We start from the raw sequence: 17,197 nt of genomic DNA on the forward strand, positions 1-17,197 counted from the left end.
TGCAGCCCTAGGGAGAAAAAGAAATGACAGGACTGTCAACATGACAACAGTTCTCTTTTAATCCACTATCTGTGCCAAATTTTGTGAGTGCTGGAACAAGGGGAGCCTTGCGTTTGAGAACAGAGCGCGGTGCAGTGCAAAAATACCTGTGGTTTTGATGTCATGATTTGCAGGGAGTTAATTTGTGCCAATCTTACTGGCGAGTGGGCGAACATGTCTCTGAAGTGAGACCCCCTGGAGTCGGGCAGGCTCAGAGCTGGAGATGTTCGAATCATTTTGCACGCTTGGCCCAGGGGGAGCAGGGAGTCTTTGTGAGCTCTGGTGTGGTTTGCTGGCACTCTGCCCCCTGTCCTGGAGCCTCCACTTCCATGCCATGCATTTCTTCACCCCAGATCCTCACTTTGGACAGGGAGCTGTGATGGGGCCATCCTGAGGACCAGTTGTGCCGTGGTTAACCCGGTTAGCAGCACAGAGCTTGGCAGCATGCCTGACCGTGTCTGCTGGAGGGCTGAGGGTGAGCCTGAGCTTAGTTACATGTGCCTGAAGTTGGGACAGGTTTAGCTCTCTCCTGCTTTTGTAAGTCCCCTGAGCTGCTGTGGGGAGTTGGTGTGCTGCAAGCCCAAGCCCGGCGGTGCGTGGCCCAACGTGGGAGGTGAGAAGGGAGCGTGAGAGTTGGCCTGTTCTGGTGAACAAAAGCCTGCCTGAAACCCATCAAGGTCTTAGAGATGGTCTTGTTAAAAGCCTGGGTGCTGAGTCACGCTGTGTGTTCTGTCATACAAATGCCAATGTATAAACACATCCGTTTTCACAGAATCTCTTGCCAAGTACTTGGGTTTACAATGTTAACAGCTTTAAGTAAATTCTTCCTGGAGATAACTGATTTATTAGGCTCCTACCCTTCTGAAGGCAAAGCTAGTCACAATTAACAAACAAAGCAGCATGAGGCAGTTATCATTCTGGGTAATAAATCTTTCAGTGTTGGGTACCACTTGCTAATGGGTTTAGAAAGTAAAACTATACGTCAGTCAAAGCGTGCCTTCAGCCCGGGCAGGCAGTGTGTGCGCCGCCGCCATGTGTGCATGTAATGGAATAGCTATTAACGCAGCGCACTAATGATTTCCATTTGCGTACCCAGGCGTGCATTGGAGGTGGATGATGGGTTTGTGTTCGGCAAGGGGCAGCTCTGTGGTGCGAGCCCTCTCAGCTGTGCCGAAGCCCGCCCTTGCTCTGGTGCCGGTGCTGGCGCCGTGTCGGGCTGTGCTGCACGCGGTGGTTTCACGGTGTGCCTGCACGCCTTGGTCTCAGCAGGACTTACACAAGTAGAAGCCTGTGGTCTGTTTGCTGTAGTGGGGGTGGCAGAAGGGCAGTGGGTCACTGGTTTCGGTACTCTACTGAACAGAAGTACGTTAGCTCGAGGGTTCAACGTGCTGCGGATAAAGGAGCCCCTTTGATTCTGCTGCCATTGTACAACAATGACTACATAAAGTTTGAGGTGGGTCAAGCTGTCCCTCATTTTTCTTTGGCTTTTTTTGGCAGCAGCTGGAGTTGGATCTACTTATTTACCCCTGGAAAAGGACTGCTTTTGCATCTAGTTTAGCAGAGGCTGTGGGGTGTGCTGGCTGTGGGGTCTGTCCTGTGCAGAGGAGGTCTGGGTCCCGCCGAGGGGGAGCAGCCGGAGCCACTGAATCTACGGCAATGAAAGCCCTTCGCAGGCAGAGTTAGTGCTGGTGCCAGACGAGGCTGTTTAAGCACGCTGGTGATACTGTGTGTGCTACTAGATGAGGTGTGGTTGGCACCCGAACATGTTAGAGGAGTGTTGTGGGGTGGTCTTAGGAACAAAGTGTGTCTGACCGGTCCTGCAAGAGCTGGAGCCTTGCTCTTACTGCAGGGTAGCTCGGGCTGCTGGCCCTGCTGCACGGGGAGCTGGTAACCACCGGCCCTGGAAGAGGAGCACTCTGAAAGCATGGTGGTTGCCATCTATTTGGTCTTCTGACACTAGGAGCAGTTGCTCGGTGGTGCTCTGGGGAGCCTGGAAAAGGAAAGAGCTCTGTGCTGCGAGCGGAGGCGGGGAGCGACTCACGGCAGATGTGTGCTCTTTTTCCTGAGCTCTCAGGGGCGCAGCAATTGCCCTTGGTCCTTACTGCTTTTATTTGGTCTGGTAATCCTTTCCTACTCCTGTGCCACTTTTTCTCACACTTTTACCCCCTTTCCTGCCCCTGTGTCTTAATGCTAGCTCCTCTTTCGGCCTGGCATCCTTTCCTGGCTCTCAGTTTTGATGGTACACAGCTGAGAAATGAGCCCTCCAAGTTTTGGTCGGTAGTTATTGTTGTTCCCAGACGGCGTCTTTGTTTGGATAAACAATTGGTCCAAGACCTGTTAGCATGGTTTCTAGCGCTGGGGAAATATTTCTTGCCGTGTTTGTAAAAATGATCTAAATGGATCCGACATCCTGGCTATAAAACATCTGTAACATTACACATTTAGTTATGTTACTAGGGACTTGAGTTCATTTTGATGGGTAGTATTTTATCTGCTACTTTTCCCCTTCTGAAAGCAAAGCTTTCTGTAGAGGAGGATTTATAGAAATATATTTCCAGCACAAAAAAAAGTCACACACATTAAGATGTTGGAGTAAAGGAGAAATAATGTCTTTTTTTGGAGACCTTGGCTGATTTATCTCTTGCTTGGTAGTTTGGTATGACCTTCCTAGCTAGGAACAATATTTTTTTATTCTTCCTTTAATAACAATAATGTCAGTAACAATGTCTTGCACTCACTGTTCCAGCATCTTCAAATCAGACTTTCAGCGGCTTAGACATTTAATGAGTGAAGCCTCACAGGCTCTGTTGAGCTGTAGGGAATTTTTTTTTGTTTTGTTTTGTTCTTTTCGTGGAAATCAAGGCACACAGCACTCGATTGTGCAACGTACTCAACCTAATGAGGCTTCCACAAATGCTGCAAGTTTAAATGTATGCTTAAATGCTGAGCCCTGCAGTCTCCAGCTGAGTTTCTCCCAAGACTCTTTGATACATCGGCCCTATGGAGACTAAAATTACTTGCCCCGTGGTCAATAAGTGAGTAAACATCACGCAAGGGAGACAAGCTCTTGTAGCTGCGAGGTGCTGCCTTCCTTTGGAAAAAGTATGAATGTTTTCTCTTGTCTTGCTTCCACTCTTCATTCTCAGTGCCGCTCCTCAGGGGCCCTTTTATTCCTAGTCAAGGGTTATTTGATCCGCTTTAGAGCGACAACTATGTTGCTTTCATAATGGCTGGTGGGTTCCCTCCCTGGCAAGGGAAACATCTTTCTTTAGTGAGATGAAGGTAGGAGTACCTTAATTCATGCAGTTCACCAATCCATTTGTGGAGGGGGGAAGAGGATAAAAGAAAAGGCGTTGTTTCATAAAATTGTGGAAGTATTTCAACAGCAGTAATAGGCAAATCTGGACATTTTGCAAGATTCCAGTGGTCTTGCATCGGAGGAAGGGATCACCCTTGTGAAAACATCAGGCAGCGCGTTGCATAGACATTAGCTTGACTCAGCAGATGAAGTAAAACTTGCTCATCAGTAACTGATTGCCATGTGCATCTATATTATGTAGATGAATTAATCAAGGCTAAGGGTTAAAGTTTTTCCATTTGTTCTTTTCAGAGAAATCATCTGGAATATGTTGGGAGGGAGGTAAATTGCTTTACGCATTTCTTTTCTCCCTGTGAATTTTTCTTGTTTTAGCAGAACATTATCTAGAGTCTAACAGAGAGCTCTCATCACTGATTTGACAGGGTTATCATGAAAAATTAGTTGATACTAACTTAGAAGTACTTAAATCGTGCTTTCTGCAGTGTAGAGGCAATGAACTTCTTTTTGGAGTGACCTCAGTGTTTGGAGCTGGAAGAATTTATAAACTCTTACAGAATGTGTACTTTTCTTAGTCTCTGAATTGGAATGCGCTATTGGATTTTTGTTAAACACTGTGTTAAACCTCCAAATACATGTCTTCCTTCTCCTTTTTGTAAGTGCATGCTTAAAGAAAGGTTCATTGACAGCACCATAAAAGCCATCCTGGCTGCAGAACCACGTGATTTTGGGTGTATTGACAGAGCAAGCTGCTTGCATGCTAAAAGGTATGGCTGGCTGAACAGTGTCACTGCTGGTGCGTGCTCTCCTAACTTCAGAGGTGAGCGTGGAGCAGCCAAAGAAAAAAAGGTTTCGCCCATGAGATGAGGGCACGTCCCCTGCAAGTGGTTTGATGCCTTGCCCTGTGAGCGTTTGTATGCTAATGGGAGAGGGCCTGTGCAGGATCTGCATTTTGGCTCCTAGCTGACAGCCGTCACGTGGCACCGTGACTTCACGGGCTTGGGCAGCCCATCTGCTCAGTAGACAGCAACTCTTGGTTGAACACGGCTTTGCCTGGGCTTCCATGAGCCATTTGATGGTCAAGGCCTGCCCGTGGCAGACCTGCCCGTGTGCCTGCAGCAGTGGCGAGCTGGCAACTGCAGCTGTGTGAAACATGGCAATAACCAAAGGTAGTTAATTTAGCCTGCTGCTCTTGCTCTAACGGATTTATAGATTTTAATTGGGTTGATATGATTCAAATCACAAAAAGATTGTGAGGAGTTTTGGATGAGGTTTTTGAGTCAATGGGACCTGTAGGACCTGGAAAAATAAGACCACTTAAGTTCTTCAGTACGGATTTTGGCATCCAGCTCCAGGCACACAGCTTCTGAAGCTGTTGGCTTTTGTGATCGGTTGTCCTCTGGGGCAGGCCCTCAGCTGCCCTGAGTTGTGGAAGCTCCACACAGATCTCTGCCTTCAGCAGATGGGCAGGAGCACAGCCTGTCCCGGCGAGGCAGCCCGCGCTGCGGCAGCAGGAAGTGCCACCGGCTGCTGTGTGCAGCCTCCGTGCAGGCTCTGCCTTGCTGCACAGCCCCCCCCAGCTTTGGGAAGGCAGGCACAGCCGGTTGCTGCCTTGTATTGTTCCAGATTAAAAAGCAAGGACTTGGGTATGTTTTTGGGAAGCTGCTTAGCTTGGTTTCCCGCTTTGACCCACTTTAGCCCACCCTGCTTCTCCTGTAGAGCTTGACTCCAAATCGACCTTGAACATGCCCTTGTAAGCATGTCCTTTCACAACTGTATGTCCAGCTGGGGGACACAATTTTTTTGGTTGTATTTTGGATATGGCACATGATGTTTTTTTCCAGAAGACAGTATAATATGAAGAGGAATTGATGAATGTGGTAATGGTCAGTTAATGCTGTGTTTCCATCGGATATTGCTGCAGTGTCTTTGATCGTGAGGTCCCTGGGTGGAATGCTGTCTCTCCCTCTCCCTCTTTTTCTTTTTGCCTGTGCAAGGTGAAGGTTTGCCAGTAGCCTGTAGATTTAGGACCAGAGTCTTAATTGCTTCCCACTGGGACCTTTGTCCCTACATTACATGGGTATTGCAAAAAATCCCACCCCTAGTACATAGTCACATTGGACAGTGATCTCCATTTGTGGTCCTGAGATGTATTCATTTAAAAATAATTATCTTCATTTAAACTTATTAATGCAGTTTTTAAGCACTGCTGAACAGTAATCAGGCAGGCATATTAGGTAAGTTGTCTGCACTCAGCGAAAATTTAGAGTTACTTTCCTTACCATAGCGTGCATGAGAAGCTAAAGCAACCAGGGGGATTTAAAAAGATTTTCTTTCTGCTCCCCTCTTCCTGCCTCTGTATCTTGCTTCTGTAACCCATAAAAGAGTTAACTAGAGCGCAGTGGAAGGGAGCAGCCCCAAGGGACATGATATAACTGGTTATAGCAAGGCTGAGGGGCTGTGATCTATTCCTGTTCTCTGGAGGGTGTGAAGTCTGGCTCTGGCGAACTTTACTGTGTCTTTTGATATGAAGCTTGAAGCCAGATTTTGCTCAAGAAAATGCTGAGCTCTCACAGCTGGGGCTAATTTCCAGGAGATTTGATCTGCCATGAAGGGAGCTCTTTGTGGTGGTACACGTAAAGGCATTGCTGTGCCTGGAGAGCAGGGGGTGGTTTGTAGGGGGCTTAGGGGAGGGCATGGGATGCTCCTGCCCGGACAGCAAACCTTTCTTCTGGGGACATGCCCGTGGCCTGTGACGGGCTGCTGTTGCTTAACTGTACCTGTGAGTGAATAAGGGGTGGGTGCTCCCAGGGAGGCAAACGAGAGAGTTAAATTTGGTTGTAATCAGGAAGATGACCAGGAAGGGCTTTGCTGGGCCCAGGCCAGATCTGCTCGTGAAACGCCAAGCCTGGCGCTGACGGTTGCTGCCAATTCAATCTGTCATATAAAAATCACTTTGTGTGTTCTGCCTCCTGCTGATACCATAGTCATCGAGGGAGAAAAATAAAACACTAGCCAAAAAACAACCCTCCCAAAGTTAACAGCAAAACCGAAGCCAGCCAGAACTAGGAATACAGCAGGGACTAGGTTAACAGTTTTGTTTATGAATGGTTTGGGAGAATACAACCCATCTGTATTTTCCACAGAAATCAAGGGAACTGATTTACCCCGCTGAGAATCTGTGCTGCTTGTTTGGATTAAAGAGCTCTTTCATTCCTGCATACCTTTCTATAGCTTGAGCTGGTTCTCAGAGGATGACATTAGCCTACACGAGGGTCAGGCACAAGGTATTTGCACTGTTTAAGTCTCGCTGAAATCCTATTTTGAGTACTTAAGCATGTTGTATGTGCATGTAAAGCCATGCTGCCTCTGCACAGGGTTGAGTTCCTCTTGCTGTTGCGGAGCTTGTGTCTAGTATGTGCTAGCTGATAGTATGCAGTGCTGTCCATCGTTTGTCAGCCGTACGGTAACGCCAGGGAAGGGGCTGGTTCCTGGAGTGTTCCCTTGCTTATAGAAACCTTACAGAAAGGTTGGCAGCTTTCAACAAATGCTGCCTTTTTCGTCGTGGGCTTTGTATCATGTTTCAATTTGTTTTTTAATAGCTTTTTGGAACTTGCTGTGAGGATCCCGGAGGCAAAAAAAAAAAACCTGGAGAATTCTTGCTTATGGTTTGTGCTTTGCCAAAGAAGCCTAGCAATTTAGTTAACAAGATCGCTTCCCCTATTACATGAGTTATTGTTGTTTTTAATTAGAGGTAATGCTGTAGTTTGAATGTAGAACACAATGGGGTATAAAATGCAGTTCAGCATATATACCAAAGATGATTTTTCCAATTATAAACCTATTTAGAAGGCGGATACATTAGAAATGGTGAAATGTCAAATTACAGATTAGGTGAGCAAGCTGCAATACACATGCACCCACTCATACATGCTATCGTACAAGAGAGAGGAAGGTGCTCTGGAAAACAGTTATATATGCATAATTAGTTTAATCTGAAATTAATGCTAATTTCAGCAATTTGTGATGCAGTTTCACTATTAGTACTCTAGTCCACTTCCACCATGTTGAGAGGTTGAGGATGCAAAGCCTTAATGAATTCCACATAGGTGTGCACCAGAGCTGAGTTCATGCACCGGTTTCCAGAGTGTTCTTTGAGCCCTGTGTGTGTTGGTTTGCTTCAGCGCCTGTCTCTGCCCCTTGCTTTTAGTGAGTGGGTACTCATTTAGAAAGTAGTCCTTTTTCAAGCAAAGATGTGATGGCATGCAGAATATGCCAGTATTTCTGACCTGCTGCCGTCTACATTTGCCCAGGTCATTTTTAACTGCGTCTGCACCTTTGGATGACCCAGTTTCAAAGCACGTGCATTTCACTTTTGCAATGAGACCTGCCAGTGACATGTTCAGTGTCCTCTCTGTGCTAGCTGGGTGTAAGCACTCATCCTTTCCAACCTCATCATCTGTGCCTCCTAAGACGGATCTCTTCACTAAAACTGGGGGGGGGGGGCGGCGGCAGCGGGGGGAGGGCAGCAAAAGAAGGCTGTGCAAAGAACGGCATTGAAATGACACTTGAACCCATTACCCTGGGCCTTGGCTCATCTGAAGAGAGTAGTGCATACTTGTTGTTTTGAGATTTTGAAATTCTGGGAATTCTGCAAAATATTTCATGACCTTAAAATCCCCTTTATTCATTTTTAATAGCCATGATAAGACATTTTCAATTGGGAAAGAAAAAACACCAAGAAAACAAAGAACGGAGTTGGTACATGAGTATGTAAGGATATTAACAGACAATGAACTGGAGGTTTTAGCTGCAAAACTGCAGTTCCTTCATTTTACCTGAGTCAGTTGGGTTTAACTCAAGTAGTGTATTGATGTGTTTGAGTGGGGCAGGATTTTTGTTTCCAGTGACTGCATCTTCAGCCTGTTGTTTGGAGGAGATTTACCCGGTATGCCCCAAAGCGATCTAATTACAACCTTAACCTTGCAAAAATGGCATAAAATTGGAACTCTTGCTAAAGCAGGGTGGTTTTTTCCTGCTTCTGCACCACCTGAAGTGTTTGCTCAGTTTCAGAACACAAAGGCAAATGTATTTTTCAAAAGCCAAGCCAATAAAGAGACTGTAACCTTGAATGACTCTCCACAGTAGTAGTCACATGTGTTTTGATTAACTGCAACACTAACACAGTATACAAATAAAGCAATTCTGCTGGTACTTACAATTAACGGACTATAACCAGTGTTAGATCTAACTCTCCCCTGTTGATTCTTTCTGCAGCGAGAGAGACACCTTCAGTATACGAAAGCTCCAAAAATACGTAATATCTGCTTTTTGCAGAGTCCTGCAATAGTGCATGATAGATGTATTATACTGCAAATTAGAAACAAAGACATGAAGCTGGAAGTATTGTGGTTTCCAAGTGACCTAGACCACTTGGAGTCATTCATAAAACGTGGGTTTGTGATTGATTCACACAAATCACTTCCTAGTACCCAAACGCTGCCGTTCCCACCGTAGGCAAAGAGCAGATGGAGCTGCTGTCTGAGGGACCAGACCCCAAATCACTGCAGGTGACTCCATGTTGCAGGAGTGCCCCCATTGTAAGCAGCCTCCAGAAAACAGATTCTAAATTTACTTACAGGGAAAGATGAAGATCCTCAGTGATTTCATTGGAGGGACTTCAGGCTGGGGACTCAAGAGTTTTTGGGCTTTTTTGTTATAATAAACAATTATTTTTTTATAATTAATATTTCTCTTAGTTATATCCATTAAAGCTTTTATGAAATAGTAGATCTTTTTGTGGTTGTTGTTAAAGATATGCTGATTTATTTACAGAGCCGTGTGAGAAATTTTGATTTTAAAAAACATTTTTAAAAGAGAAGCTCTTCATTTGGCTCAGTTCCCTGTGACTCTGATTATTTGCCACCTTTAGGATTTACTAAACAGCACTATGTGTCTTCATTAAATACTCTTTTTTACCCTTTGTTTTTTCCTCCCTGGAACAAGCACAGATCTGGGGAGGTGATAGTGGAGAATACCGTTATGGGATAGTAAGGACGTCATTCACTCTGGGATGAATCGGGAGCTGTTTGTGCAGGTGCCCTGCATCTGCTGAGGGTGCTTGGTGAGAAGTAAGGCACAGTCTCCTCCTGTGCCCTCACTGCCATTAGCAAGGAGAAATTTTGGGACTTCTCAGGTAACGTCAATTTTCTCAGTACTCGTGTGTGAATGTGCCTGGTCCTGGCAATTCAATGTGCTTTAAATAATCTTTTTTATTGGTGATTCAGTGGCTGACCTACACAGAAAAGGTGTCCCTGGTGTAGTAAAATCCCTGAGTTAGTGATTACTTTTATTTATATTTTAATGTCTTTTGAGTGCTTCGTCATGTGGGGCTAACCTCGTTGCAAACCCGTGGCTGTTGGGCTGACAGGCTCTCTCTGGGTCTGCGGTGCGATGCTTGGCTGGGCTCGTGGCCGCCCGGCAGCCCTGTGCACGGCAGGACCACAGTGCTCAGCGGTTCTCACCCCAATGAAGCCTTGCCATGTAATTCGTCTGTTTAGCTGACGAGGGACGATTTGCAGGTTAGAGCAAGAGTTGGAGGCTTTGTTTCCAGTTGGTCCGAGTCCTGCTGCTGTTACCTAATAATTGAAAGATGGCACGGCTGCACCAGCACAGACAAGTCAGCTGCACAGAGCACTTTACCTGGCATTAACGTTTGAGAGACAAATGGATGCTTCCAGCACTAACAGCAACTCTTCTTGCCCGCTGGGGCTCTCCTGGGTGCCCTGGGCTAAATCCAAGCGGAGCATGGTGCTGGCCTCCTGGCCTTCCATGAGAAGTTGTCATGGCACCGCAGTGAGTGAGCTCCATCCGCCCTCTCCACTGCGCTTGCCTGGACCTTTACAGGGAAAAAAGCAATTCCCAGCCTGGCACATGTCCTGCGGTGCCGAGGCTGCTGGTGGTCGATGGTGGTGAGGTGGACTGAGAAGGGGACGCCTGGTGGAGCCAATGGTGGGTCTGGGGCATGTCGGTACCTCGTGCCACCGGTGAAAGGAAGGCAATGGAATCTTTTGAGGCACATCAGGATAGCAGGAATTGCTAAGGCTACACGTTACTTCTGTTGCTGAGGGGAATATGTATAACAAAGCAATTGAACCGTCTCTTCAGGAGAACGTAGATTGCAAAGGCAGACTTAATTTTGTGCTTCACTTTGGTACCAAAGAGCTGATTTCTGAAACCATTTCCCAGCTCGCAGCACGTCTCTAGGCATTAAAATGTGAATTTGCTTGTCATTACCAATATTTTCTTTGACTGAAGCTATTGAAACAAAGTAGTCTTCTTTTTTTTTTCCTTTAACCTTCAATCTTGCTTCTAAAAGAAGTAGCTCTTCTTTTCTTTCTTGGTCAAATATAAAAATGATGATAATTTCAAATACTGCTTTAGAGTAATTGCTTTCCTCCCTCTTTTGTATGACAACAGAAGCTTGGCCTGATCTTAAATCAGATGCTGGCAGGCAGAGGGGTCTTGACAGCCCTGCAAAATCCTTTAGTTACAAGTCGGCTTTAGCCAATTCTTTATTTGTAAATGACAATTTTCTACAGAAAAATATATGCTTGGGCTTCAATTTCGGAGTCCTAGATTGCAGCCAGGGAAAAATAATTGAATTTTTACACTGTTTTTCCCCCCACTCTCTTTTCTTCCTAAAGTTTAAAAAAAAAAAAAAAAAAAAAGCGAAGGTCTGAAAAGCATGGTTAGGGGCCGATTGAGGGAAACATCTACTCTGGTTAATTTGAATGGCACTGGAGACAGGAGCGATGTTTAATTTGTTCTGCGCTGGGAGAATTTGGGGCTACTCCAAGGCTTTTGCTCGCTGCCAGGGTTCCGTGAAGGCTTTGCCCACTGCCGCACAGCACGGCGTGTCACTGTGGCCCTGCTCGCCTGGCACAGCCCAGCTGGGCTGGCAGCACCGTCGCTCTCGGTGGCTCCGGTGCGTGGGATGGGGTCTCGTGGCACAGGGGCAGGGCCGCGTGGGAGCCCCTGCCGTGCTGGGGTGGCTGCACTGCCACAGAGCCACGGTGACCCTTGGGGCAGCCCCCAGCGCCTCGGTGCGGAGGAGGTGCTGGGATGCACCGTGCACCCTTCAGTAGCTGTCGTAAAATGCATCTTGTCTTCAGTGAAAAAATAAAATGGTGAGAAAGATCCAAGCTGTGCAGCGAGCAGCCGCAGCAGTTGTTCTGCTCGTGCAACTGCAGTGTTTGCTGTGGTTCAGCAGTTCCGTGTGTGCTTCAGGATTTGCTGGCCGGTACTTAGCTGAGCGAGTCCTGGTTCTGGAGCTACGGGGCGTATTTTCTCTTCAGTCTTTAAGTTGGCTGCTTCAGCCAGTTTCTGTCATACAAAACAAATTTGTTCTAGTGCATGAATTTCTTGTGGACATGTTTGTTGGTTTCTTGAGTTAATGTGCAATATTGACTTCAAAACATCTCCATGCGGTGGGGTAGGCTGCTAGTGAGTTATCTCCAGGTGTAAGGTCGCTGCCTGCTGTAAGCTGGGCCGTTTCCCCTCCATCCAAGCATACGGGGATGCTGCCCACCTCTTCAGAGCACGCTGACAGCATTGTCCTGGATCTGCCCTGATTTAAGGTAGCCCACAAGGGTCAAGTAGCAGCCCACCAAAGACACCAGTATCCCCTGCCACCACTGGGGTTTGGATCCCTGGGCTGGATCCTGCCCATCTTGAGGGGTTACAGGTTATGGATGATGGGTTATCTGATAGCACCTTCTCTGTAGCGAGTTCAGCATCATCCCTTCACCTTGTATGGACCGAACTCTGGCGCGTGTGGGTCAGCAGGAAGAGCTGGGTGCTCAGCTGGGGTCTTGGGGAACACAGTGGGGTTTCTGAAGGGCCTGATCCAGCCCTGATGGACGGTGATACCATGGGCATTTCAGCTGACATGCGGTTTGTGACAGGTAGAGGACTGCATGGATATCTCTTGCTGTCTTCCGTCATTTGATGATTTTTAAAATAACTGTGCAAGTTCATTTTAAACTGACCGATGGAAACTTAATACGTTTCTTCGGTTTCAGAGAATCATAGAATGGTTTGAGTTGGAAGGGACCTTAAAGATCGTCTAGTTCCAATCCCCCTGCCATGGTGGGGGGATTTAATTTGATCTAAGTACCTATTGTCTGTGAAAGAGCATGCACTCTGTCTTTAGGAAAAAAGTAGGGGAGGGGGGCAGGAATGGCACATCTTATTTTGAGATGGTAGCTATGAAGATATAACACTTGGACTCCTTTTTCACTTATATTTGCATTGAGAAGCACAATAAAAATCATTTATTAAAAAAAAATACCCAGGGGCTAGAGCTGTTATTGAGTGCCTTTACTCAGCCATTTCTCAAATAAAAACAAAATAAGAAAAAGAAAAAAAGAAGCATCTAATCAAATAGAATCTGAATTGCTTTTGTAAAGAAATATTCTCATTAACTGGGTTAAGGATGGCATGTGTAGAATATTTCTTTTTTCCCTGTATTGTTTGAAATAAACTGGTTAAACCGTATGCTTGTCTTGTAATTTCTTACAGATGGTCACAAGAACAAAGAAAATATTTGTAGGTGGATTATCGGCTAATACAGTAGTGGAAGACGTAAAGCAATACTTTGAACAGTTTGGCAAGGTAAGTTCCTGCCCAAGTGAGCACTACATATTTTGAATTCTCCCCAACCCCGACCCGCCCCCCCCCCCCCCCCCGCTCCCCCTTTCTTTGTAAAGTGTGTTTTGAAAAACCAAAGTGCAATGAGGCCTGTGCTCAAAGGAGGGCCACATTTTTTGCCTTTCAGTGTAATTTATTGAAGTCTCTGGAATTGCTTCTGGAATTCCTTTTCTGTTTGTTACATGTGCATGTGTATAACACTGCCAACACTGTTTACATTCATTAAAGAAAAAAGAATCATTGGGAGGTGATTTTTTGTATGTTCAGGAAGGATCTGACCCTTAGCTGAATGATTACACAGTTGTCTTCTCCATAAAATCAGCCTTCTGTTTCCCTCCGATTCCAGTAGCAAAAGGAGCAGATAGATGTACTTGAGAGAGCTTGTTAAGTTGTGAAACTGCCTGAAGGAACCACGTGAATAGCAAGAGTAATACGGAAGTCACTAGAATCTCCATTTAATTTTTTATTAAAAAATCATTATGCAGGATCATGTGGAAATAGATGTGGAATCCTGACATCAGTTAAAAAAACCCAACCCCAAAACCAAAAATTAAATAAGTTTATGCACAGAAGGAAACCTGAACCTTGCCAGAATAGTCTTTTCTGTGACGGAATGGCTCAAACCCCCCAGTCTAGGCTCTGGCTGGAGCTTAGTGCCACTGACTTCCATGGAGCTTCCTGGATCCCCAAGCCTTCTGAAAGCTTGCTCAGGAGTCCGACACAGTGAAGTGCTTGCAGAGCCGTCTGCTTTGAGAGTGGTTTGGGGTACCACCTTCCATGGAGACTCGCGTCCGCCCTGCTGTCCACACGGCTCCGTACAGCTCGATTCCTGTCTTTTGGAGTGCAGCAGTTGATGATTTAGATGTAGGATTGCATGAGGACACAGCGGGGTATCACAAAGTGAAGCAGCTCCTATTCCCTGCAGTTAGTTTACATTTCTTTTATCTGCCCTGGAAAGTCTTGGGCAGGCAGTAAGTTTGCTGAGGGCTGAGGAGGGGAGTTTATAAATTGTTTGCGTGCTGGATTGATAGCTGTTTTGCAAACCATTCATTTTATTTTCAATAATAATCTTCGATTCCGACAGGATGTTTACAGCCTGCTGAGCCTTTTATTAAAGGATTACATGAGCTTTTGGATGTTTCTTCTGTAGTTACTGCTGATTGCAGAACTCCTCTAACCTGTATTTTTGAAGTTAATAATAGTTTCAATATAAGTGCTTTGCATATTGTCTGGATGCTGTCTTAATACAGTCTTTTTAATTTCACCATCTGGTAGTTTCATGCTTGCAATTTTACAGTCCCTGAGAATGCAGACAGCTAGGCTGTGTTTTTCAGTAGTGACTAGTGATTCAGGACGCTTCAGTTCTGCTTTTGTGCTCTCCCTTTCTTAGATAGCTTAGAAGAGGTCTGGCTTTCCAAAGGCAATGCTTTTGGAAAACCAAATATTTTTTTCAAGCGTCTTGATTTGAAGACTAAAAAATGAAGGCGCTGAAGATAATTACAGAAGTTGCGATGGAGGCTGGAGCCAATTCCTCTGGCAGTAGAACTGGGGTTTGTCCTATTGGGGCTGCATGGTCTGCTCCGGCAGGACTCGGGCTTATGGGCCTTGGTCCCTGTGATACCAGGTGACCTTCTGCAGTTGCATCCCTGGTTCAGGCTCCCCTCCCCTAGCTTGTGCAAAGGAAGGTGAGCTTGAAGTCGGTGTTTTGGAGGAGGCGCTTCTGGGCTGTATCACCGGGACTTGACCTTGTGTGCAGGCGTACAAGTTCTCTCTGCTGCGCTTTGCTGTTTGTCAGCTGGGACGGTTTGGTTTGTGGTGTGGTTTGAGGTGATTCTCCCCAGGGCTCTGGTTGTGAGAAGATGCAGAGCTAGTTAATGACCCTAGGAAATGGGGGACTTGTGTTCCAACTAAATTAGAGGACTCATTAATATGCTGCAGTGGGTGGGATGCTGCATTCTGGTATAATGGCCCAGGACTGGCCCTGTGGGACCCTGTAGGAGCTGCTTCCTTCCCCGTTCCGCTTCCCCACCTTTCCTTGACTTGGTTGCCTGGATTGCAAGCTCCTCGCGGCAGGGACTGGGGATACGGCTGTGCGCTGCTTAGCACACAAGCCTTGCTCTCCAGCCAGGCCATTACAGTGCAAACAGTGCATCGTGATCAATTGCCAAGGTTTGCATTTGCTTAGTGCTTTCTTAAAATAAATAAACAAAACTGCATTACATAATTAGTGGACAGAGGAGCCACCCATATTTGATAAGAGCATCTTAGGTGACTTGCTCTTTGAAACGCTGAGCTTATTTATTGGTGTGGAAAAAATGGCTTACCTACTGCTGTGATTCTTGAAATCCTGTTTGTACTTGCTGCAGAGAAGAGCTTTGCAACCAGGGGAGGTTGTTTTGGTAACTGGAGGTAGCTCTCAAAGTACACAACGCGGTTAGAACAGCTATGAGCTTTGGGGCCAGGTGGACTCTCTCATTTAACTGAAGCTGGCAGGAGAGGGCATAACGTGTTGAATTTGAAACTGCAGCTTTTTGAAAAGTAAATGCCAGAGCCTTTTTCTCCAATAAAAAAAAGAAGACTGCTTTAATAAACCCTCTTCCTGACTTCACCAGTGAAAATGCCTGCCTGTTGGAGCACGTGGGAATGCAAACTCCTGAGACTTTGATTGTGAAATTTCTGGTAGTGATTATTTTTTCCTTCTGTAAAGCCCGGGATCTTTAGGAGTCCCAGCTTTCATTTTGTGAAGGTGAGCATCCCTAGCTGCTGTAAGCTGTGGAGGAAGACTGGGAAAAATTACCTGAATGAAGTCAAAAGGCTTAACAGAACAGTGCGAAGCAATGTAATTAACAGCCTTGTGATTGCTGAATGCTTAGAGCTGAATGGTGATGCTGAACCTGTGCACATGCAGTTGTTGTGGGGCTCCCCAGAGCGGCTTGGTGGGGTCTGGGTGCCGAGGGGGGTGTGGGTGCCAAGGAAGGGGCTGGCTGCAGTGCTCGTAGCCCTGGTGGGACGCGGCATGGCCAGGCTGGGGGTGCAGGCGGGCAGGGGTGCAGGCAGGCCGGGGTGCAGCCCAGTGCCGCTGGCCGGCAGGAGGCATGTCTGGGTGAGAGTTTGGGGTTGAGGCTTCACTGTCCAGGGGTTTCAGGGAGCAGGATCCACAGGAGGACAGAAGGAGGCTAAGCCAGGGAAACAAAACTCCAAGCTGTAACAGTTTATGATCAGAAGGAAAAAATAAATGAAAAAGCCATTGTCTTACTACTTAATCCTGATAGTCTAACTTGGTTGTTTCTGTGGTCCTGTTTTTTCAGTCAAAGATGTTTCAAACATGCTTGCAAACAAAATAAATTCATCGGCCATGGTAACCCGTCCAGGGCCTGCAGCATTGCCCTTGTGCTGACGTGTGAAAAGCTGGCTGTTAAGACCAAGTTTTAAAAGAATTTAAAAGAGAAAGTGTTAGCAGTGTGGAGAGGCCACACCGCTGCCCTGTGCCATCTGTGGGGCCGGGGCTGCGGATCTGCCTGTTGGGTAGGTTGCTGGAAGTGTAACAAAACGGTGCTCTCCCAGATCAGGACATGTCGGAGTGTTTAAGGCTTCTGGTATCATTTAAAAAAAGTGGGGGGGAAGCAACGGCCTGTTAAAGCCTGACCCGGCAGACTGTGACCAGCAGGAGAGAGCCCCCAGATGCTAATGAATTACACTTCTCAGGACGGGCATGTTCTGCACCTTTTAAGCTGCAAGTGACTGATGATAAAGGGCTTCTTTGGGTTCGTTTTTTACTAGGTAATGCTCCCTTTATGGAGCTCCTGTGAAAGTGGTGTAGTCCTTATTTTGCAACTTGCAATTATACTTCACATGGTGAACTGTGTAATTAGTTTGGAAGACTTATGCCTAGTCATTGGTTTATCCTAATCGGCTTTGGCTTTTCCCAACAACAAAGTGAGCTTATTTTCCTAAGCTGAAACAACTCTGCTCCCTTTGTTCCTCTCTTTTATTGTCTCATTCCTTTCATTCTGTTTTACTGCCAAAGTTTTGTTTCATTAGGCCTACAAGTCATTTCCAATCCAGTGGGCTGCTACAATAAGGCCTTTATAACTCAGCTGCCCCGGTTCCCATGTCCCTTCTGGTCTGGAG

General features: G+C 46.3%; 1 protein-coding gene across 17 annotated transcripts in view; it reads left to right on the forward strand.

Moving 5' to 3' along the window:
* Window positions 1-17,197, forward strand: part of MSI2 (musashi RNA binding protein 2) — a 255,886-nt gene that overhangs the window by 74,728 nt on the left and 163,961 nt on the right. For all 17 annotated transcript variants that reach the window (XM_037411897.1, XM_037411889.1, XM_037411914.1 and 14 more), the window contains one exon: window positions 12,938-13,030. In XM_037411897.1, coding sequence (XP_037267794.1) covers window positions 12,938-13,030 — 93 coding nt within the window. The remainder of the gene's footprint in view (window positions 1-12,937; window positions 13,031-17,197) is intronic.

Source organism: Falco rusticolus, chromosome 1 (genome assembly GCF_015220075.1).
Source record: "Falco rusticolus isolate bFalRus1 chromosome 1, bFalRus1.pri, whole genome shotgun sequence".
Taxonomy (NCBI): Eukaryota; Metazoa; Chordata; class Aves; order Falconiformes; family Falconidae; genus Falco; species Falco rusticolus.